This window comes from Canis aureus, chromosome 16 (assembly GCF_053574225.1).
Source record: "Canis aureus isolate CA01 chromosome 16, VMU_Caureus_v.1.0, whole genome shotgun sequence".
Lineage (NCBI taxonomy): Eukaryota > Metazoa > Chordata > Mammalia > Carnivora > Canidae > Canis > Canis aureus.
This window is the reverse complement of record NC_135626.1, coordinates 24,272,503-24,294,997: the sequence shown is the minus strand read 5'-3', so window position 1 is coordinate 24,294,997 and position 22,495 is coordinate 24,272,503. Positions and strand designations below refer to the sequence as shown.

At 44.4% G+C, this 22,495-nt stretch overlaps 1 protein-coding gene across 6 annotated transcripts in view; it reads left to right on the top strand.

The window, feature by feature from the left end:
• AATF (apoptosis antagonizing transcription factor) overlaps positions 1-21,806 on the top strand; it is a 105,704-nt gene extending 83,898 nt beyond the window's left edge. The window contains exons 12-13 of one of the 6 annotated variants that reach the window (XR_013354245.1): positions 10,140-10,246; positions 11,825-11,934. Coding sequence is in view for 5 of the 6 variants with exons in the window: in XM_077852310.1 (XP_077708436.1) it covers positions 13,554-13,684; positions 21,448-21,647 (331 nt within the window). In the remaining variant the exon portion in view is untranslated. Of the gene's footprint in view, positions 1-10,139; positions 10,247-11,824; positions 11,935-13,511; positions 13,685-21,447 lie in introns of those variants that run through there. The other 5 variants (XM_077852311.1, XM_077852310.1, XM_077852312.1 and 2 more) reach the window with 5 other exon arrangements.
• The last annotated feature ends 689 nt before the right edge of the window (positions 21,807-22,495 follow it).

Genomic DNA, 22,495 nt, shown 5'->3' with positions numbered 1-22,495 from the left:
AAACAACTTGTTGTCCTTCTTAGTTGGGATTTTTCTTAAACCACCTAATATCCCAGAGGCACTTAGTTTTCCTGAATCTTATTTATTCCTTATAATTTCTGAGGATTGCTAACAAATGCTATCCAAAGATTATTTGAAAATAACTGTATTATTTAGGATTATGTTAGATTTGATCTGTGAAAATCTTAAAACTTGCATACAGAAGCATAAGCAAATGAGAGTTTATTTTTTTTGACAGGAGAGTTTTAGGGGTAGCATGTAATTACTGGTAGTGGTTTTCCCTTCTCAGTGATAGAAGGGCCAGCATCCCTTGGTCTTTCCCTTCTGGACCCAAGATGGCGGCTGCAGTTTTAGCCATCAAATGGTGTTCAGGGCAGGAAGAGAAGGAAGAAGTGTCAGATTTACCTGCTTTCTTTGATCAGAAAAGTAAAAGCTTCCCCAGAATCCCCTCCAAACTTCTTATATATCATTGGTTAAAACTGTGCTATCTTGCTATTTCCGGTACAGGCAAGGGAGAAGGGGTTGGGTATGTTTGTTGGGTAATAGTCCTTCTGGCATTCAGTATTTGTGGAGGAGAAAAGGCTGTCCCTTGTGGACTGATTGCTTATTATCAGCATTGTTCTCCAGCTTTTTTTTTTTTTTAAGTTTTTATTTATTCATGAGACACACACACAGAGAAAGAGAGAGAGAGAGGCACAGACACAGGCAGAGGGAGAAAGCAGGCTCTATGCAGGGAGCCTGACAAGGGACTTGATCCTGGGTCTCCAGGATCACACCCTAGGCCAAAGGCGGCGCTAAACTGCTGGGCCACCCAGGCTGCCCTCTCCAGCTTGTTTAGCCCACTTAACAAGGAATTTAATAGAAGTCTTATAGCTGGAGAATGAAGCATGTGTTTTCACCACAGCATACTCCTATTCCATTGTGTTTCGTAAGGAGAAGAAGCATTCATCTACATTACAGCTCATGCTCCATAGTCTGAATAAGCCAGATTAACTATGGGTAGAGTAAGTGGGCATTAGCTCTCTCAGCTTCTAGTATCCAAACTCTCAGGGCAGAAGGAGGCAGTCATAGCTTGGCCTATTTTGTTTCCCTTTAGGTAATTCCATAACTGGTGACAGTCTGCTACTGTACTGTTTTGTCTCCTAGTTTGTACGCCACAAAATATCACTGAGGAATTGGAAACTTTCATAGGTGTTAAAACATCAATATCAGTGCATTGTACTTTTCCTCAAATGAATAATTTTGGTTTTGCTAAGTTACAGGTACGTCATTTTTGGTGTACATGTATGAATGGAGAATTTTTTATGATTTTGAGATAGAGAAGAACTTTCTAAGATGACAACAAGGTCAGAAGCCATAGGGAAAAATATTAATAGATCTGACTTTCTGAAAGTCCATATTGAAAAAGACATTGAGGGGTATCTGGGTGGCTCAGTGGTTGAGTGTCTGTCTTCGGCTCAGGGTGTGATCCTGGGGTCCTGGGATTGAGTCCTGCATTGGGCTCCTCACAGGGAGCTTGCTTCTCCCTCTGCCTGTGTCTCTGCCTCTCACTGTGTCTTTCATGAATAAATAAAAAAAAATCTTAAAAAAAAAAAAAAGACATCGGAAAACAAAGTGATAAGCAAATGACAAACTGGCAAGAAAAGGTTTGATATGTAGCGTAGCATTTTTCTTTACTATGTAAAATAATATGTAAAAGAGTTTTTACAAGTTTCTAAGAATCCCAGTAAAAATCATGGGCAAAAAGCAGGTCAACAAACCAACCTAGAAGTCATAAAAAAAATCTCAAATAGCTAAAAAACTAAGACTGTCAACCTCATTAATCAAAGAAATGCAGATTAAAATGAGATTTCATTTTTCCTATTAAATTATAAAACATGAAAAGATTGGTAATCTCCTGTGTTGATGGTGTGGGGAAACAGACACTTTTATATACCACTGTTGGGAATGTAATTGGCAAAATGATTTTCGAGGGCTATTTGGCAATGGGCGGCAGAGGCTTTATTTATTTATTTATTTATTTATTTATTTATTTATTTATTTATTTATTTGGCAGAATTTTAAATATATACTTATCTGTTGACCCAGAAAAAGCTACTTCTAGAAATTGATCTAAGGAAATAAGTTGGCAAACATATTTGTATTAAGAATCTTTATATTGTGTGTCAGCTGTACTTTGGTAAAGAATAAATCAATAAATATGATTTAATTGATTGTGAGATTGAGCTCCGCATCAGGCTCCACACTCAGCAGGGAGTCTGCTTGAGGGATTCTCTCCCTCTGCCCCCCCCCGAAATAAATAAATCTTTAAAAAACTATTTAAAAATAAATAAGTAAATGGGAAATACAGAACAAAACAAGAATCTCTATTGCAACATGGTTTATAATGGGGGAAAATAACTAGTTGCTTACCTTAAGTAGTTGCTTACTGAATAAATAAATCACAGTAAAATCTTTTAATGAAATTATAAACAGCTGTTCAATGATGAAGTGGCACTAAAGGTATTGCCATGACATAATCTCCAAGTACAAAATACTATATTAGGGACAGCCCAGGTGGCTCAGCAGTTTAGCGCCACCTTCGGTCCAGGTCCTGATCCTGGAGACCCGGGATCGAGTACCGCGTCGGGCTCCCTGCATGGAGCCTGCTTCTCCCTCTGCCTGTGTCTCTGCCTCTCTCTCTGTGTCTCTCATGAATAAATAAATAAAATCTAAAAAAAAAATACAATATTATATAATCCACATTTTGAGTGAATAGGTATGTATGATAGAAAAAAAGTGATAACCTTTAAAAAAATCAATTATACTGTCAGATTTCCAGGTTATTAACTAGAAAAAGAAACAGTGCTTGTAATGTGATGATCCACTTATGTTTTGAAAATAAAGATTAAACAGGCCTAAGTATACATATCTGTGTATATGTTACAGTGGTGAGAGAAATGTGTGGGAAGACCACACATCACAGTATTGACATTTACCTGTGGAGAAGGAATGGCATGAGGGACGGGGGAGGGAAACTCAAGTGTTTTGTTCTTTATCCTTTTATTTTGGTCCACTTATTTACCATGAGAATACATTCATAGAAGTTATATAAAAAAGTAAAAAAGCTCTGAAACAATGGATATCAGACTCCACATACTTGTTGCTTGGGTAGAGAGGAGTAGAAAACACACTTTACTTTCTAGTCTCTGTATTTCCAGTGTTTGAAATTTTTCTGCTGTAACCTTATACTGCTTTGTATCAACAACAAAAAAGGACATTTTCAGTTTGCAGATTATATATATAATACATAGAGGAAATGGGAAAGTCCTGATTATTTCTCTATTGAAGTACATGAATGAAAGATCTCTTCCTTATGGTTTCTGCCTTATGGACCATATGGATAAAACTGGCTTTTTAATACATTTTAAATACTGGTGTCTCTTCCTGTTACCCTCTGCCCCCTTTTTATTTTATTTTTATTTTATTTTTATTTTATTTTTTTATTTTATTTTATTTTATTTTATTTTATTTTATTTTATTTTATTTTATTATTTTATTTTATTTGAGAGAGAGAGAGAGAGGCAGAAACACAGGCAGAGGGAGAAGCAAGCTTCATGCAAGGAGCCCGATGTGGGACTCGATCCTGGGTCTCCAGGATCACGCCCTGGGCTGAAGGTGGCGCTAAACCGCTGGGCCACAGGGGCTGCCCCTCCCCTTTTAAATTATGGTAAAATAAGCATACATTTTCTAGCACTTTGATTTCTTATTCCCAGAGACAGTTCCACCTATGATTCCTACCTTAGCCGGGTCTGAAGAGAGAACCCCTTCTCTTTGTTCCTTGTTCTCAGTTCATTGTTCCACACATGCCTAGAGCCCCAGTGCTTGCGGTTTTTGGATGGGAAGAGGGAGACAATCTGAGGGCTGTTTTACTCTTTCTTGAATTCCCAGTTTGAGCTAAAATCATCCTATTTGAGCTAAAAAAAATTTTGCACTTGGTCAAATTGAATTGAAACTGGAACATAGTTCTCATTAAGGGAGAGGATAGAAGAGATCTTTAACACAGGGTATTAAAATACCCTTAGTGGAGAGAGAAGTGCTATCTTTAAAAGGATCTTTAAAAGAAGGCAATGGCATCTTCATTTTGTTTCTCCTGTGATGTGGTCTGTGTAGTTTTATCTATTTAGTTAATTTCTGCTGATACATATTCTTTTCTCATGCTAGGAATTTTTCTCTTCAAGCGATCTATTTTTTTTTTTAAAACCTTTTAAATGCAAAGTAGCCAGTTTGTGTCCCCTTGTTACCAGATTTCCCTTTGGGGGCATTTCTTTGTAGATAAACTTTGGATACTAATTTAAATGCCTTTTATGTGCTTTCAGGTCTCCCATGTTACTGAAAGTCTCATGTAACCCTTGATACTTCATATGTCCAGTAGGTCTTTACTCCATTAGGAGGTAGGCGGGTGGTTTCTATTGCAGGCTTGATGAACATACCCAGTATCTAGAGAAAACAAAAGAAATCACTCTTTGCCCATGTGTTACTCTGAGCCTAAAAATGATCGTTGACTTTGCCAAGCCCTTGATAGTTTTGATGCAGGGCAGCTCAACTCCAGAGCAGCTGCTGTTTGCCCCTTAGGGTCATTTTTGCTAAGAGGGTAAAGTATAATGTGATACTGTAGAGACAGGGTTATCAGTGGGCTAAGGGAGAAAAAACATGTGGTGTCTCTTTGGGAGAGAATCCCTCTAAGCCCATTGTTACCACCAAGAACAGGTCAGTGTGATACTTGCATGGTTTACAGGATTGCTGTTCATTTCTCTGACGACTGAAGTTATTCTAAACTTATCAGTATTTTAGAAATAGAGCTTACTTTATGTGGTGTGAATCCCCTGGGGTGCTTTGAGACCAGAGAGTGTCTGACATGAAAATTCGGATGATCTCTTACTATGGTTCTAACAAAATGAAGAATTTGGAGGTGGTAGAAATTTGCCTGTGTTTTTCAAAGACCCTCTGAGGGGATCCCTGGGTGGCGCAGCGGTTTAGCGCCTGCCTTTGGCCCAGGGCGTGCTCCTGGAGACCTGGGATCGAATCCCACGTCGGGCTCCCTGCATGTAGCCTGCTTCTCCCTCTGCCTGTGTCTCTGCCTCTCTCTCTCTGTCTCTGTCTCTCTCTCTCTCTGTGTGTGACTATCATAAATAAATGAATGAATGGAAGAAAACAAAGACCCTCTGAGGCAAGACTTTTTTAAAGAAGTTACTTCTTCATTTGTATTGACGGAGGTCAGATGTAAAATCTGATGTGACAAATAGAAGCAGATTCTGAGCTGGCTGCCGCCTCAGATTTGGGAAGGGAATCCACGTGTGCCCCTCCATGGAGCATTTTGGCTGTCAGCACGGTAAGGGTCTCAGCGGCAACTAGCAGCTGCATGTGCATCATAGAAACTTGGTGCTCACCTTGCTGGCACTGCTGCTTTGGACAATGCTTCTGACGCAAACCCAGTTCTGGTACCACCCATACTAAGGCTAGCTGACTATATTTCCTGAGAAGCTTTGTTTCTTACTACAAAAATGATAGCAGTATTAACACTTTATGGATGCCCTGTTCCTTGCAAAGAACTTAAAAGAAATTCTCAATAGAAACAGTAAGAATTTCCATATTAGCCCCCTGTTTCCTCCCCCACAATAAAGAACCATTTTTCCCACTCCTTCTATGAAGCTGCTGGCATTAAAAAAGAACCAGGAAAAGATCTTTTAATGATAACCACTAAGCACCAAATACATAATTGTTTTACATCTGGAGTTTTAGAAAGGAAATGTACAAAGGTAATCCAGCCTTGTAAAGTGCTTTGTCAATATCACTGCCACGTTGTTCTTGAGGTGCCTTGGTATAATAGAATTCGTACAGGCAATTTATCTTCGGCTTGCCATTTTTGTGTGTGGGTCTGCACCCTAGACATGGGCACATTCTCCCACTCTCCTGATAATATTTTTCCCCCACAGTTGGTAACCCAGAGGTTATGTGGGCCATTTTTTACTCCATTTGCCTACTTTTTACCCCTTTATTTAATAGAAATATGCACTGCATCATGGTCAAGTATTCTGGTGTAGTTTGCTCGGCATTGAGAGCACATCAGCTAATAACCCCAGAAGTACCCTCCGTGGAGCATTTCTCGTTAGTTAAAAACTTGTAAGCAAGAATGGTTAAGATACATACAGCTGCTTTCTCTGAGGTTTCTTATCTCCTAAAAAAGACACAGGTTATTCTGACAGGTGAAACAAGTCCAGGCAAATATGCAACATTGATCTAATCAGCAGGAACGAGAGCAATATTTTCACTGGTGCTGCCTTTTACCAGCATCATTAAAGGCTCCCATTACTCTTTTATTAGAGGTTCCCTCTCTTCCTTATCAGATTACAGAATGAACATAACTCACAGCAGTGATTTGATCTCTTGTTAAAGAGGATTACAGCTTTGCATTAACTCGGATTGACACAGTTTATAATTCGCTTGTTGATACTCAGACGGGCAGCATCACATGTTTGACCCCCCAGCAGTGCTGAGGGGAAAGGACCCCCATATATCATCATTAAAGATGGCGTCCAGCACAGAGATAGGAGGCATGGGGCCTTCCTCCTCTGGTAATGTCAGAAAGGACAAAGGAAACATTCTCAAGTTCAAAGATGAGACATGGGCCAGAGTTTTAAAACTGGATTGAAAACTGTGATTGTTTCTTCAGTTTTTCCTGATTTGCTGCTGCTCGGTCTTATATAATTCTAGTGAATTTGCATTCTCAAATTGAAGCCTTGGTTCCAAGCAGGATGTAGAGTGATAAAAGTACATCTTCTAGAAAGAGATTGTAGATGTTGAACAGATAAATTTTTCCTCAAAATGGGTTTCTTGACTATAGTTTTCATTTCGGTTAAATTCCTATCATTTCTTCAAAGGATTGTGAATCCTTTTTTTCCCCCATAGGGATCTTTCACATGCTTTAAAGTGGATGGAAATGTTTCTCTTAAGGACTTACTGTTTTTTAAGTTATGGCATTTTATTATTACTATCTTTTAAAATATAGTATCTTAAAATATCATATTAATCACAGCTAAGTATCCTGTAAGTGGGTAGGCAATAGCTAAATGTTTTTCCCCTTAATTTAGATTAAGTCCTACATTTCCCACAATGATCACTGAGCCAACGTTAGTTTGCTAAGATATATAGACCATTTCTAAGTGCATTCATCCTTTACTCTGAGTTATCCACCCTAAGTCAGCTTCCCGATTTCTGATTGGCAATGAGACAACACAGAATAATAACATCATATTCCACTTGTTGAGTATTTACTATGTACCAGACACTGCATTAAGCCCTTCATATACCTTTTCATTCAGTTCTTAAAAGAAACCACTGAAGTGATTGACATTGTCTGCCTTTTATGATAAGAATATTGAGGCATGGGCAGCCCCTGTGGCGCAGCGGTTTAGCGCCGCCTGCGGCCTGGGGTGTGATCTTGGAGGCCCGGGATCGAGTCCCATGTCGGGCTCCCTGCATGGAGCCTGCTTCTCCCTCTGCCTATGTCTCTGCCTCTCTCTCTGTGTGTGTCTCTATGAATAAATAAATAAATATCTTAAAAAAAAAAAAGAATATTGAGGCATACGGGTGCCTGGCTGGCTCAGCCAGTAGAGCATGCGACTCGATCTTGGAGTTATGAGTTCGAACTCCTGTTGGGTGGGGAACCTACTTTATTTTTTAATGCTTTTATTTTTTTAAATTTTTTTTGGAACCTACTTTAAAAAGAAAAAGGGAATACTGAGGCATAGAGCAATTTAGTAACCTGCTCAAGTTAAATAGCAAGTAAGTGGTGGAGCTGATATGTGCATTTAGGAATGTGAATTCAAACCTGCTGCTGTTTCCAAGGCATCAGCAAGCTTTTAGAAATGTCTGGGAGTGAGGCCCCAAAGGGAAGCTGCTTCTCTGCATCCTCAATATACATATAAGAACCTTTCTCTCTCTCTTTTTTTTTTTTTAAAGATTTTATTTATTTATTCATGAGAATACACAGAGAGGAGAGAGAGGCAGAGACACAGGCAGAGGGAGAAGCAGGCTTCATGTGGGGAGCCAGATGTAGGACTCGATCCTGGGTCTCCAGCATCAGGCCCTGGGCTGAAGGCAGGTGCTAAACCGCTGAGCCACCCGGGCTGCCCAAGAACCTTTCTCTCAATCAAAAACTTGTTTGGGGTGAGTGGGGGGGGAGATTCGCTTGGATTAAAATGGTTTTTTTCCTTTCCTTTTTTCTTTTATTTATTTTTATTTTTTAAAGATTTTATTTATTTATTCATGAGAGAAACACACAGAGAGAGAGAGAGAGAGAGAGAGGCAGAGACACAGAGGGAGAAGCAGGCTCCCCGCAGGGAGCCGGACGGGAGACTCGATCCCGGAACTCCAGGAGCACACCCCGGGCTGATGGCGGTGCTAAACCGCTAAGCCACACCAGGGCTGCCCTCCTTTTTTCTTTTAAAATCGAGATGCTTTTTTATGGGGGCAGGGGTACTTAACAAGTCATTCACATCTTAGTATGAATCACTGAATTTCTAGACCTGCTCTTATGGTTACGCAATTCTTCTGATACAAAGACCCTAAACCTTATAATCTGCTTTGAAACCTGATTTAGAGTATTCAGTAAGCTTGCTTTTATAGTTCTACATCTGCCATATGCAGATGCCTGTCATATGCACTGTCATCTACTTTCCTTAAAGAAAATATCTTTTTTTTTTCCTCCTGTAATAAAAACAATACATGCCTATGGAAGAAAATTTGGAAAATACAGAAAGGACAAAGAAAAATTCATCTGTTAGGTGCTATTGAGAGTTGAACATGAATACTTTTATGTGTTTTCTTGCAGAATTTTTTTTGTGTATGTATTTTATAGTCTCTTAACCACCCAGTCTGATCTAATCGGGTCTGTATGTCGTTGCCAGATGAAATCTTTCTAGAATACCACTTAGAGGATGATACTCCTCCTTGCCTATAGAATTGAACCTGTACTCTTAACCCTGCCCCTCAAGACCTTGCTCCCTCCTTCCCTTGTTACACATTTCAGTTGTATACCTTTTGTGCTATCCCCACAACACCCCTCACAACCACTCCTTGCACTCCTGTCTCTTAATTCTGCTCACTTAACTCGGGGTGTCTCCTGTTGTGAGGTTCATAGTCCTTGACCAACACCAACCTTTCCAGGGAGACTTATGATTCCCCATTCCACACTGAGCTGGGGGGTTTGCTCTTCCTTGAACCCCTACTTTGTTCTTCAGTGGTATTTATTACAGCTCACAAGAGCACTTAATCGGGGTTAAGAATGCTTAAATTGTAAGTCAAAGCAGTGTGCGTATGTTTACTATAGTCTCATTTGTTTTTGTATCAAAGTTTTATGCTCATACATTTATTTATTTTTTTAATTTATTTATTCATGAGAGACACACAGAGAGGCAGAGGGAGAAGCAGGCTCCATGCAAAGCCCAATGTGGGACTTGATCTCGGGACTGGGATCACACCCTGAGCCAAAGGCACCCTCAACCGCTGAGCCACCCAGGCGTCCCTCATACATTAATTTTGATTCCAGTTTTATCTTGCCTTATTGTATATATTTTTGTATCAGAAGTATTATTTGCAAAACAATACAATGTCTTTTCCCAGTTGATGTCAGCCTCTCTTAAGCAGGAGGATGTTTGAGCACATGTTTTGCCCTGGCACTCATGCAGTGCGACCCCAGAGGAGGCTTCCCTCTGTGGCTTAGTCTTCTTCTTTATAAAGCGAAGATAGTCCTTCTTGCTCATGAGAGTCTTGAGAATGAAATTTCTTTTAAGTTTTTTGTTTCTGAGAAGGACTATTTTATTTTTTAAAAAATATTTATTTATTCATGAGAGACACAGAGAGGGAGAGGCAGGGACATAGGCAGAGGGAGAAGCAGGCTCCATGCAAGGAGCCCAATGTGGGACTCGATCCCAGGACTCTGGGACTATGCCCTGAGCTGAAGGCAGGTGCTCAACCACTGAGCCACCCAGGTGTCCCTGAGAAGGACTGTTTTAAATGTAATCTGTATAGTGATCTAAATAAAGAAAATGTATGTTTGCATTTAGGTAAATATTGTGTCATTGTTCCTTTGCCTGCAGCAAAAACATAGTCGTTTTGGTGCAAACCTGAAAACAGTTGGCTGTGGGTCTCCTGTCTGAAATGCCTTTAAAGACTTTCAGCTTATAAGTCTATTTACAATTTGCTGGTAAGACTATTTTTGCACACAGACCTGTAAGACAGATGAACAAGTTTTTGCCTCTTTTACTCCAGTCTCCAAGTTATCTAGCTCTTTTAATATCCTTTCTCTTGCTCCCCTAGCACTTTGTACCCATCTAGGCCACAAAGTGCATTGCCCCCCAGGTCATGCCCTAATTAGCTGTGGGTTGTCTCCTAGTCCAAACATGGCCCTGCTTGAGCTCCAGCACTGTATTTTGTTCTTAGCTCTTGGCCATGTTGGAAGATCCCCAGAAATGAAAGTCCAGCTCTGTGACTTCTCATTCCCAACCCTTTACTTACAGTTTGTGAGGTCATTTTTATGGAGGATGAACCTTGGGCAAAGATCTTTCAAAAACACTTTTGTTTTTTCTATCACTTCCAAAAGTACCTATCATAAACTTTGTGTTCTGTAGGAGGTTTCCTCCTGTCCATCTTGGCTGTGAGATCTACCCTGAGTCTGGTTTCTGGTGGCCGTCCTACAAGTTATTAGTTACTGTGGAAACACAGAGAATATAGACAGGGCTCTGTGATGACCAGTTACAGCTCCCAGTCAGGGTTTTGGACTGCTTTCAGGATTTGTGTGGTTTAAGAAGAAAACAGTGTGGAATGGATTCTGTGTGTGCATTAGCGAGGCATAATAGTCCCTGGTTACCTTTTGTTATTTTTAGTGTTGGTAGTAAGTGTCAAACCAAAAAAAAAAAGGATATTTAGATAAAGGGCATCGCCTCTTGGTACCTTGAGTCCAGGGTGCCGGGAAGCACTGCATTTGTAATGGGAAGCTATTACTAACTACCCTGGAAATGAGGTCTTGAATGAGCCATAACCACACCTTGTGTTTTATCCATTGTCTCCCTCTGGGGAGCAGAACACTTTATAAACATTAACTCTTTTACCCTCTGGGCACCTCCACTTAAAAGGTAAATAAGACTGAAGGCTCTTTCTTCTCCAATATAGATGAGGCAGCATCAGCCCGGTGAGGAAAATTACTTGATCAGAGGCAGGGGAGGCGCGGGTGGCCTGAGGTGCTTGGAGTCCCCGCAGTGGCCCTGGACGGCATGGTGGCCGCTGATGCCTGGGAGCCCGCCACTCTGTGTGGTTCCCCTTTCTGCTCCGCAGGCCGGTGGGGGTTGGGCCTTTGTCTCACGTGGAATGTGAAATGCCGCAGAGATGCGCGATTGTTCTTCAGTGCTTTGTGCTTCTTTATGAGAAAGAAGAAATCGATACACATTTTCTCCTACACACATTTTCTCCTACACGCACTGGGCAGCACTCCCGCCTCCTCGCCTGCCTCCCAGCCTTACAGGGGAGGCGCAGCTATGCAACAGAACAGATTCCACCAGCTTCCAGGGGCAGAGATGCAAACTACTCCTTTTGTACTTAGCAGTGAGGCTTTTTAAAACCAGTCTTCTAGCTGGCCAAGGTCATCAGACTGCTGGCTTCAGTGACTGGTTGGTGAACCAGGTTGGGGGACCCAAGAGGCTACTGGGTCCCGGTCACTACTCCTGGGGGAAAGTTTACATGGCAAATGTCTGGGACAAACCTTTTTTTCTCAATTTCCAATTTATAGAGAAAAGGAAGAAGTTCTTTGAAGGATACTATTAAAAAACAAGGGAGACTGACAGATGGAGAGCATCAATTTTCATTCTGTCAATTAATAAAAGTAAACTGTCCAAGCCAGAGCTCTGTCTCGGGGTGTGTTTTATCTTTGAATCAGAAAATGTGGTATGGATACCTATAACTCTGCAGCTTCCTGCCATTAAGCAGTTAGGTGTGGGACATGAATGACCAAGAATTCGCTGCCATTGTTAATAGATGGTAGTTTAGGTGACAGCGAGCTTAGCCTTGCAGGGCCAGAGGGTGCAGTGCCTAGGTGAGGGGGTCAGAGCCCTGGAGATTGTTAGAGCCTAGAGCTGGAGGCATGGATGTGATTGCTGGGGGTGGGTGAGAGAGGGAAGAGAGGAGGGCCAAGAACCGAAGCTAAGAGAAGGTCTAAGCTAGGAGAAGGTCTACAGTCCCTGTCGGCTGGAGGAATATGAAAAAGACAAAGAGGGAGGAGGAGCAAAGGAGAGGCAAGATCCTTGTACCCCAGGGCGGGGAGTGTCAGGACTTAGGGGTCAGCCACCAGGCACCTTGCCCCAGGACACTCTGGTACCTTACACCCCACCCTCCCCACCCTCCCCACCCTCAGTAGGAGCAGGGCAGGGCTGGTGCCTCGTGTTTGCCAGCTCAGTGGTCGCTGCTTTGTTTGGAGCGGTACTGGGCTTTCTAGTTAAGTATGATCCTGGGCTGATTACCAGAAGCCCTAGAAAGCCTTGCTGAAACTCTGTGGGTTGCCAGTAAACACCTTCACTAATTTCCATGCGCTTTGAACCCCAAAAGAAGGAGTTAACCTGGGGCTGAGAGATGCAGCACATGCCCCCACCCTCCCACCCCCAGCCCTGGGTCACAGCAGCAGCCTTGATAGGGACACAAATGTAACTCGTGTGTCAGCCTCCCCTTCAGTGAGGTCGGAGGAAGTGATTCACGTCTAAGCAGTGAAGCATCCCCAGGCTTTTAACAGGAGCTGTTAGAGGGGCTGCTGTTTGAACAAGGGGCTTCATCTTCCTGAAGCCAGCAGTCACAAAACCGTAAACACAACACCGGCCAACTCTATTGCCAGGATCGTGGTGGCTTGACGTTAATATTAAACATCTCCAGCAAGGCGGAGAGCTCTGCAGCCCAGCCACAGAATAAAAATAAATAAAAATAAAGAGAAAACCCTGCTAAAAGCGGTGAGATGATTTGTCGTCTTTCCTTAGCGAGGCCATTTGTCTTCTCTCGCATCAAATCTGTTATAAAATAGTCAAACTGTGAAAGTGGAAATCATCCCAGGAATATGGAATATTAATGCACAGAAAAGGAGGCAACATCCCTTTTGTCTAGAGTGCCAGGGTTCCCCCACACACACTATTCTTTTTTTTTTGATAGTCCAACAAGGTAAATTATTTTTCTTTAAAAGAATTTGAAAGACTCAAAGCCTACTACTAGGGATGACAGAAGTTTCGAGTCTTTTTCTCCCTTTGTTCAAGTGAAGTGAACATAGCTGACTTGGGAACCCAGGAAGGAGCCCAAGTGAGGAGCCCAGTGCAGCTTTGACCCTCGCTCTGTGCCTCCCTGGCCCTCTGCCCTCTCCTTCCTTTTCCAAGCCTCTCAGTTCCTTTGTTTGGGCCCTCAACCTGCTCCTCTGAACATTTATAAATCTGTCTGATCTTTAGGAGACAGGCCAGAGGCCACATGTCACCGTCTGTAATTTAAAGCTGCAGGGCTAAAAGCATCGGCAGAGGTTTGAAGGACCTAGTTCTGACCCGACCAAAAGAGCGACTTGGAACAGACCTTCTAGAGTCTCCTTCAAGCACGGGGAGGATGGCGATGAGAACAGACACACTAGGTAATTTATGGGCGCAGTTTGCTGGGAGCCATGCCACTGACCGAGTCCTTACAACCACGTCGTGCACTGCCACCTCGTGGCCTACTCGGGCGGCTGCTGGGAGACCTGCCTTGTCTCCAGATTCAGGTAATTAGTGATGGATGTGGGCATCCTCGGAGTCCTGCCTGCTACTTTGCTACTTGATTCTGTCAAGAAACGAGGTTGCTTCCTTTTCTTTTTATCTCATCTCTTGGAGGCGGGGGGGTGTCGGGTTTTGCTATGGAACCGTGATGAGATTTCAAGAAGGGAGCCTGTGATTCACTTTTCATTGCTGGGGGATGTTGGGAGGAGAGTGAGGGTGAGTTAAGTGCTGACCTTCTGGCTACATTGAGGAATCCTAAGTTTTCTACTGTCGTAATTTCTGTATGTTGTCCTGTCTCCTTCTATGAGCTGCATGTGTGTCTTCGTTGGCTTGCGTCCTCAACAGTCCAGTCTCAGAGAGACAGGTTCCAACATGAACCTCAGCCTCTGATACTATTGCTGTGACGTGCTAGGGTTTACCCTCCACCACAGCCCCTGAAGAGCCTGGAGCAGTTGCTTGCCATTTGGATCAATATATTTCCCCTGTTAGGTCACAGAAGCATGTCTCCAACACATTTCTCTCACCTGTAAAGTCATTGATACAGAATAGAATGGATTTGGGTCAGAGGAAGCAGGAATAATAAAAGATGAAAGGAAGGTACCATTTTGTGTCTCATGTTTTAGGGAGCTGAGCACAAAGCATTTAGAGGGTCAGGGTCTGGAGGATCCCTTTATTTGGTGTCATTGGTATGTGTCAAGTAATCATTGACAAGATACCTTGTTCGATCACTATTGTGAAGAGAGCTGAAGCTCCATGAAGGCAGGGGAAGTGCGGGCTGAGAACGGAGGAGGGAGTAAAGCCCTGTCCTGCCCGCTTGGGACCAACCAGTCTGTACCAGGCGTGTCAGGATTGGCCTGGAGGGCAGGAGGGCCTTACCTTCGTCGGGAGAGCCCCGGGCCTCGTCACGGCATGGAGGAACTGTTTCTTTTCCCTTAGCAAAGAACAAGTTTAGTTAGGAGAAAACCTCAGATAGTCAAAATGCTGAGGTAGGGAAGAGCGATCGGTTTTGTCACTCTCTCAGCTCTGGCGGGTCAGGGGCCCGTGGGCGGCAGTCACACAATGGCATGGTTGGGTTCAGCCTTAGGAGGAACCTTCCCATGTCTCCCCTGATGGAGTGGGCCGATTGTCCTGGACACATGTATTGGGTTGGTTCACCTTCCCGACCCTGCATCTGCTATTGTCATGCACATCTTGGCAGCCCTCCACAAAGCCTATCGAAGTTCACATGGGTATTCAGACAGGTGTTGGGCATGTATCATGCATCTGTGTTATATTTTGAGGCAGGGACCACATCTGATCGTGTTTATAAGCTTCCACAGCTCTAGTGATTATGTTGTTCTCAGAACACAAATGTGGAAAAAGGCAGACATCCGAAACATCACCAGTGATTTTCCTGAGCACATGTCTGTCACCCATCACCCTGCCGGTCAGTGTGAATTTCTGTTCGGCTGCTCCTATACCAACCCCTCAGGATTCGGATTCGATCAGGATTGTGCTGGTTGGAACCCTCTGTCTCTTGTTCCCTTTGTGTGCTTCCTCATCTTTTACCCTTAAATGGCCACACAAGGGTTTGAACGAAGCGGAAGCAGATGCTGTGCCACTTCTGTGTGCACCCAGGGGTCCTTGGGGTGCGTGTGGACAGGGAGAGAGTGGAACGAAGGAAGGGTCATGACATGTTCTGGGATGTGGCTTGTGTATTTTGGAAAGAGCCCCCCCACACACACACACACACACACCATGAGGCAACAAATGAACAATTTCAAATTAATCAAGGGCAAATTATGTGTATAATTTTAATCAGGAAAGCAGCAGTATTGTCTCCGCTGGCACATTGGGAAGACTGGCTCAGGACTCCTGCATGTCAGACTCACTCAGAGAACACAGCGTGCTTGGGGAGTTGTGCAGGTTTCTTCAGGGAGCAGTGGCATGCTGCTTTCTTTCCTCCCTGTGCCTGCCTCTGGCCACAGGGCCAGATAGGTAGAGCTTGGGGTTTCCAGCCCCAAGTCAGAGGGATGCAGCGTTCTGGAGCACAGCCAGCACAGTTCCTCCCGGAGCCCAATGCTGCAGGCTACTGACCTAGCAAATTGAGCAAACTGTGCCCCACGCAGATCATGTGCGGGTCTCCCGTGCCCCTTTGTGCCAACTGCCCACACGGCATAGAAGACCCTGGAGTATGTTGCGGTCAGCGGGAAGTCCACATGGAAGACTGAAGGAAAAGCCCTGGGCTGCACACACCTGGGGCCTCGGTCTTACACGCATGCTGCCCCCACCTCACACCTCACCCACCACTCAGGTGATCACACTTTACCACTCCTCAGCTGCGGTACTTTGCGTCTCCTCAGAAGAGTCGTGTCATAAATAAGCCAAATCCTAACACACACACACACACACGTGCACACACACATTGTCTTTATGGAAAATGGCCGCTAATCCATGATCATTTTTTTTCTAGAAACAGGTTTTATGATAATATAGTAAAAATATTAAATTAGAAAATGCCTCACTAAGGGTTATAAAACCTTACTACACTAGAGATAGGTAATTATCCCCTCTACAGCCTAAATGACAGTTTAAAAGAAATAAAAATGTTAGTGCTCATTACTTGCTTTTGTAGGTTGCAATAAAGGGTAAGTTAAATTTTAATTCAAGGAAGGGCCCCTGCTATCGACCTTCTACCTTAGGTCCATGTCTTGTTAATTACTCCGTAGGTTATTCTCCTGCATGATATGGACATTAATACATTTTCCACAGTGGACATTCCCACTGGCCATTGAGGCTGGGAGTGTGGGGGAAGGCGTTTCAACTCAGCAGTTCAAATCTTGATTCTTGAAGTGATGGGGAGCAGGAATTATGGGGTTTTTTTAAACCAAGTTCATTATGCATAGCCTTAAGGGGACCTCAAGTATTAAACTATACACTTACCCTAGAGAATCAGATGGAGACAAGGTTAACCTGAAGGATTGATAGTTGAGCTTCTCTGCATGGCTAAATCCCGGTTAGGAAAGAGGCTGCAGGGAAAATGTTCCGTGCGGCAGAAGGCAGTCTGACCCGCCGTCCCGTGGTGCCTCTTTATTACTGAGTTTTATTTTTAGTTTTGTTTTCCTTGGGATGGGGAAAGGGATGTGGACATGTGCCTTTTCTTGGAAGATGCTCTTACCTTTCCCTCAGCACTGGCCCCACACCACATGCCTGTGTGGGTCTGGGGATGACGCAGTGTTCCCCATCCCAGAGCCCTCACGCTGGGGTGTGTGTGCCAAGACTCCCCAAGGGGGAAGCAGATACACATTTTGGGAGCATCAATTTCCAGATGTGTACTCTTTCCCCAAGTGGGACTGCTGGAGAATGCACCTGGGCTGGAGAATGCACCAGGTCTCTGGTCTCACCTGTCACCGTTGTCCTCCCATCTGCTACTCGGCCCACCCAAGCCCCTCCTCTCTCCGACGTGGAGGTTTCCCAGCCCCGGGCACCAAGCAAGAACGTAGCTCACAGTACTGATGCAGGGATTGAGGATGGAGGGTAATAAGTCCCTGTGAGTCAAAGGGTTCCAGGTCTTTATTTTCAACAAAATTGCAGGAGAACCCAATTGAACTGTCAGCTGGCAGATCATTAAAATCAGTTTTTGGTGGTAGGTCATTATATGATTTGGGGCAAGGGGCATATAATTCAGAAGGAATCAAAAGAATCAGGTGATGTTGCTGTAACAAAACTCCCCTGTCCCCATCTACTTGTTCATGTGACAATGTTTCTCTGCACTTGTGTCTGCAAAAACCAATAGACAGGAATACACTGGATACTGAGTGCTCTTGCATTCTGGCGATAAATACCATTCACCACGGGTCCATGACACGCCCCATCCATATCATGAAGACATGCAGTTCTAGGACCATTTTACACAGTTTTGTACTGTTGTCCTATATATTGTTTTTATAGAATAGTAAATGTGTAATAATAACATAATCTGGAAGTACTTTTTTAATTACTTAGGGCCTGATGGTGTCAAGAAATTAAAACATTTTTGTTTCAACTTCTGAAATTTCAAAAAGTGTCAATTTACATACTTTTTGTGGCCAAGAAGTATAATAGGGTGATCAATAAAAGACTTTGAAGCATAAAACAATTAGGACAGAAATCTGTAGGGAAAAATCAAATGGAAATACAAATTTAAAAAGGAGAGAATGCTGTGAAATTTCCAAGTTAAAGAGTATGTTTATGTGTTATTTATTTATTTTTTTTTTAAAGATTTTATTTATTTATTCATGATAGTCACAGAGAGAGAGAGAGGCAGAGACACAAGCAGAGGGAGAAGCAGGCTCCATGCACCGGGAGCCTGATGTGGGATTCGATTCCGGGTCTCCAGGATCGCGCCCTGGGCCAAAGGCAGGCGCCAAACCGCTGCGCCACCCAGGGATCCCTGTTTATGTGTTATTTGAATGAATGATGATGGGTATCAAGACAATATGGCACATACATTCCATTGGGTGCATTACAAAAGAAATGTAAGAGTTTTATTCCAAAAGTTAGTATTCACAATATTCTGGTAATTATGTCCTTTGTAACTATTTATTGAGAAAAATTCTGTATGTAAGGGGGCTGCATGGCTCTGTAAAACTCTCGCAGGAGATGTTCAGACAGACTCGGGGCCCGGTCCTGGCCCACACACACCCCAAGTGGCCAGGGTGTTCCCCAGCCCGGGGGGTCATGTCCTGCTGCACAGAACCTCGGTGGGGGGGTTGAAGGGGGGCAGGGGGTGCTTCATTATGTTACGGGCGGGGCAGGGTCTGAAACAGCTGGGTAGAGCAGGGAATGGGAAGTCAGTTTGAGGCCACCACCTGATTCGTGGTTAGCAATGGTAAGAGTGGAACAGGTGGTGGGGCCTCGAGGAGCAGGGGAAGTTGAGATGCTGGGAGGGTAGAGGCGGCCACTGGATGCTGGCAGCGGCTGAGGGAGACACGGAGCTGCAATCACACAGGAGGTTTTCGATTGGAATAATCTTTCACTCTTAGTCTCTGTCTCTCAAACTGTTTGAAGATCCCAGACCCCTCAGCCTTCCAGGTTGCTCTGCCATGAACAGCTGCATATGTTTGTCAGCTTTGTCCACCTGAGTGTGAAATGATGTTCTGTGAAAACATGGGTTTCAGCATTTCACTCTGCGCTGCTGACACGTGAACCCTGCTGCGGCCAAGTAACTGCTGCCTGGGCCCCGCGCTTCCTGGGGTTGCTGGGGCGGCAGTGATGGGGTCTGCGCGGGCCGGGGACAGGGCCAGTGGGATGGCTGGGCCACTCATCAGCCCGCACTGCCCTAAATCCATCCTGTCCTTTCTGCCGTGGCTGCTCTCCCCTCCGGGCTGTTTCAGTTTGTGTGTTGAAATGACTAAAGATTCTGGTACTATGTGGCAAATAGGCCACGGTGTGGTCCCTGGGAGCCTGCGCTGGGCACTTCTGTCCTTTATGTGTTGGAGCTGGTGATCTGGAAGCCGCTGCCTCTCATTCACATCTGGTCAGAAGTGCCTTCCATCCAGCCTGTGCTCGAAGGCCGGCCCGGGCGGGCAGGTGGGCGGGTGTGCAGCTGTGCAAAGCTGAGAAACAAAAGACAGAGCAGAGCTCCCAGTGGCCCCTGTCTGTAGGCCTCAGAGCTGGTCGGACTCAGGCGAGTCCAAACCACGTGCCTTCAAACAGCAGTAAGTCTCCACTGATCCCCTATCACCCAGAGTGCGGCTGCTGGCAGATTCTTTGGTAAAATCCCTCTGCCTGCCCTGTGGTCCCCTGCATGATAGAGTCAGCCTGCATTTTGGGCTACTACAATTTCTTCTTTAGGAATTTTCCTTTAAAAAAAAAAAAAAAAGATTTTGGGCAGCCCCGGGGCTCAGCTGTTTAGCACCGCCTTGGGTCCAGGGCCTGATCCTGGAGACCCGGGATCGAGTCCCGCATCGGGCTCCCTGCATGGAGCCTGCTTCTCCCTCTGCCTGTGCCTCTGCCTCGCTCTCTCTCTCTCTGTGTTCTCTCATGAATGAATGAATAAAATCTTTAAAAAAAAAAAGATCTTATTCATTCATTCATTCATTCAAGACACAGAGAGGCAGGGACACAGGCAGAGGGAGAAGCAGGCTCCATACAGGGAGCCCGATGCGAGACTTGATCCCAGGACTCCAGGATCATGCCCTGAGCCAAAGGCAGACACTCAACCACTGAGCCACCCAGGCATCCCTGGGATTTTTCCTTTTTTTGGAAGTTTTAATACACTATTTTTATTGCTGGCATTTCTTTTTTTTTTTTTTTAAGATTTTATTTATTTATTCATAGACACAGAGAGAGGCAGAGACACAGGCAGAGGGAGAAGCAGGCTCCATGCAGGGAGCCCGATGCGGGACTCGATCCCGGGTCTCCAGGATCACACCCCAGGCTGCAGGCAGCGCCAAACTGCTGCGCCACCAGGGCTGCCCTATTGCTGGAATTTCTAATGGTAGTACCTCTGTTCCTGTCCACAACCATAGCAGGATGACTTCAGAAACAGACTAATAAGGTTTTGTATTGAGTCTTGTTAAACCGAAATAACTGTTTAAGGGGGGGTGGTTTGGTGTTTTATTTGGAAAGTCAGGCCTGCTGACGATGACACTTTTAAAAGCCTATTTTCTTTGCCAGGGTGGCAGGCTGTCTTTTATGGTTAGATCTTGAAAGTATAAAACAGAGCAGGCACAGCTTTCTTCTGGGGTCATTCCCTGGCTGGCACATGTCCGTAGCCCTGTGTGCCTGGCCTCCCTCCGGGAGGGTTGGTGGCCCAACCTTGACACCGAGTGCAGCCATGGATCACCTGCCTTGGCCGGCCACGTTTCCTCAGAAGTTCACTGCTCCTCTGATCGCTGCAAGGAGAACCTGCTCTCTGTGCACAGGGGAAAGTGTTTGGGAGCCCCAGTGGCAGGAGGGACCCTGCTCCACCCCTTAGATTTCCAGGCCTTGATAGAGGACTTTGGCCAGGTGCTTGTGTGTGTGTCACATTTGACAGCAAAAACCGAGGTTGGAAGGGATACTTTATTTTCAGGGACCCAAGACCCTGGCATACTATCATTTTCTAAATTTCGAAGCCCAGCTCTAGAAATAAATTAGCCAATCAAATTATTTATTAGATTGAAAATAGATAAAAGGGGCCAGGAGAGTGGGGAGGAACCTTGGTTCTCCCACCAAACAGCTGCATGTGTGATAGTAATTGGAATCTTGTTGCTGGGTCATTTTCATTGTTTTTCAAGTACTGCCGAGTCCAAGAAAATGTATGAAAACTAAATCATATCCCCCTACATCCCATGTCTGATTGAATCCTCCTCGTCGTGCAGCGGTCTCATACATCCTATTAAAATATTCAATCTTGTTTTCTTACTTGAAGAGCCTGTCTGTAAAGGGCAAACTTATAGAAAACTCATTCCCGGAAGACAGGTATCCAGCCACACCGGACTATTTACATATTTTACTATTTGATTGACTGCTTCTCAGTTCTTTCTTTGTATTTGTGAGTAAGGGGGTGGGGTGCATTTTTAATTACACGGCTGTGTTGGCCATTGAACCGAATGGGACATTTCCTGTCTTCTCAGTTCTTGTTGAACCTTGAAAAGGTAACTAGTGTGTTTACCAGTTTGTTTTCTTTGTCTTCTAGGACAGAGTTGTATCGATCTCTTTTTGGGCAGCTCCACCCTCCTGATCAAGGCCCAAGGGACTGACCGCGCCTGCTGCTCTGGCTACAGGCTTGAGGCGGGGCCTCCGGACACACGGATACACGTAGACACATGGACACGCCACATGGCCCCTTGCCCAGCCCCAAATGTAGGAAGGTGTCAGCCCACAGCGTTGGACTAGTTGGGAAGTCCTAGAAAGGTGTGGGGTTCAGAGTATGTGCCTAATACATCCCAGGAAGCCTGGAAACAAGTGTGCATGTCCACCATGCTGCAGCCTGCCAGGGACCCGCACCCCATGTTCATTCACTGTCCCAAATAAAGGGTGTTGTTGGTACAGCCACTGCCACTGCGTGTGATGTCTTAAGCAGCATGGACTAAGGCAGCTTTAGAGCTCTGGTGGGGTGACAGGTTTGTTGGGAGAGCTTTCACTTTCTTTCTAGTCAAACGGCCTCCTCCTACAATACAAAAGTTCACGGAAGCCAGGATGCTGGCTGGATTACATTTGGTGATGGGTCACGGCTCCGAGGAGCAGGGAATCCACAAAAACCTACGAACTCTGCCCAGGAGACTTTGTAACTTGGAGGCATTTGCTGATTTGTCGCAAATAGATCCCTGACCTTTTTTTGGTTTGTTTCCTCTTCCCCATAGATTCTTCCAGAGTCCTTTTCCAGTCTCACCATTCCCAAATCACTTTATTGAGATTAGCTCTGGTGTAAATCTAGCAGGAGGAAATGATTCACTTGTTTTCCATCCAGAGGTCAAAAGCTGGAAATTAAATCCCCATAAGGGGGATTTATTGGCCTGCTGTGGTCAATATGCAATGAAGATTATCTTGCATAAGTAATGTGTGCGAACCGGCATTCTCTACTGACCACCCCACAGCTCCTTTACCCACATCTTTATGTAGAACTGTGGAATTAGAGAAGAAATGCACATTCTAGGAACTGTGTGTACTTGTGCATAACTCGTCGCTTTTGTTAACGTCAGGTTCTGATACTGTTTGGAAATGTCAAAACCAAGTGACAGATT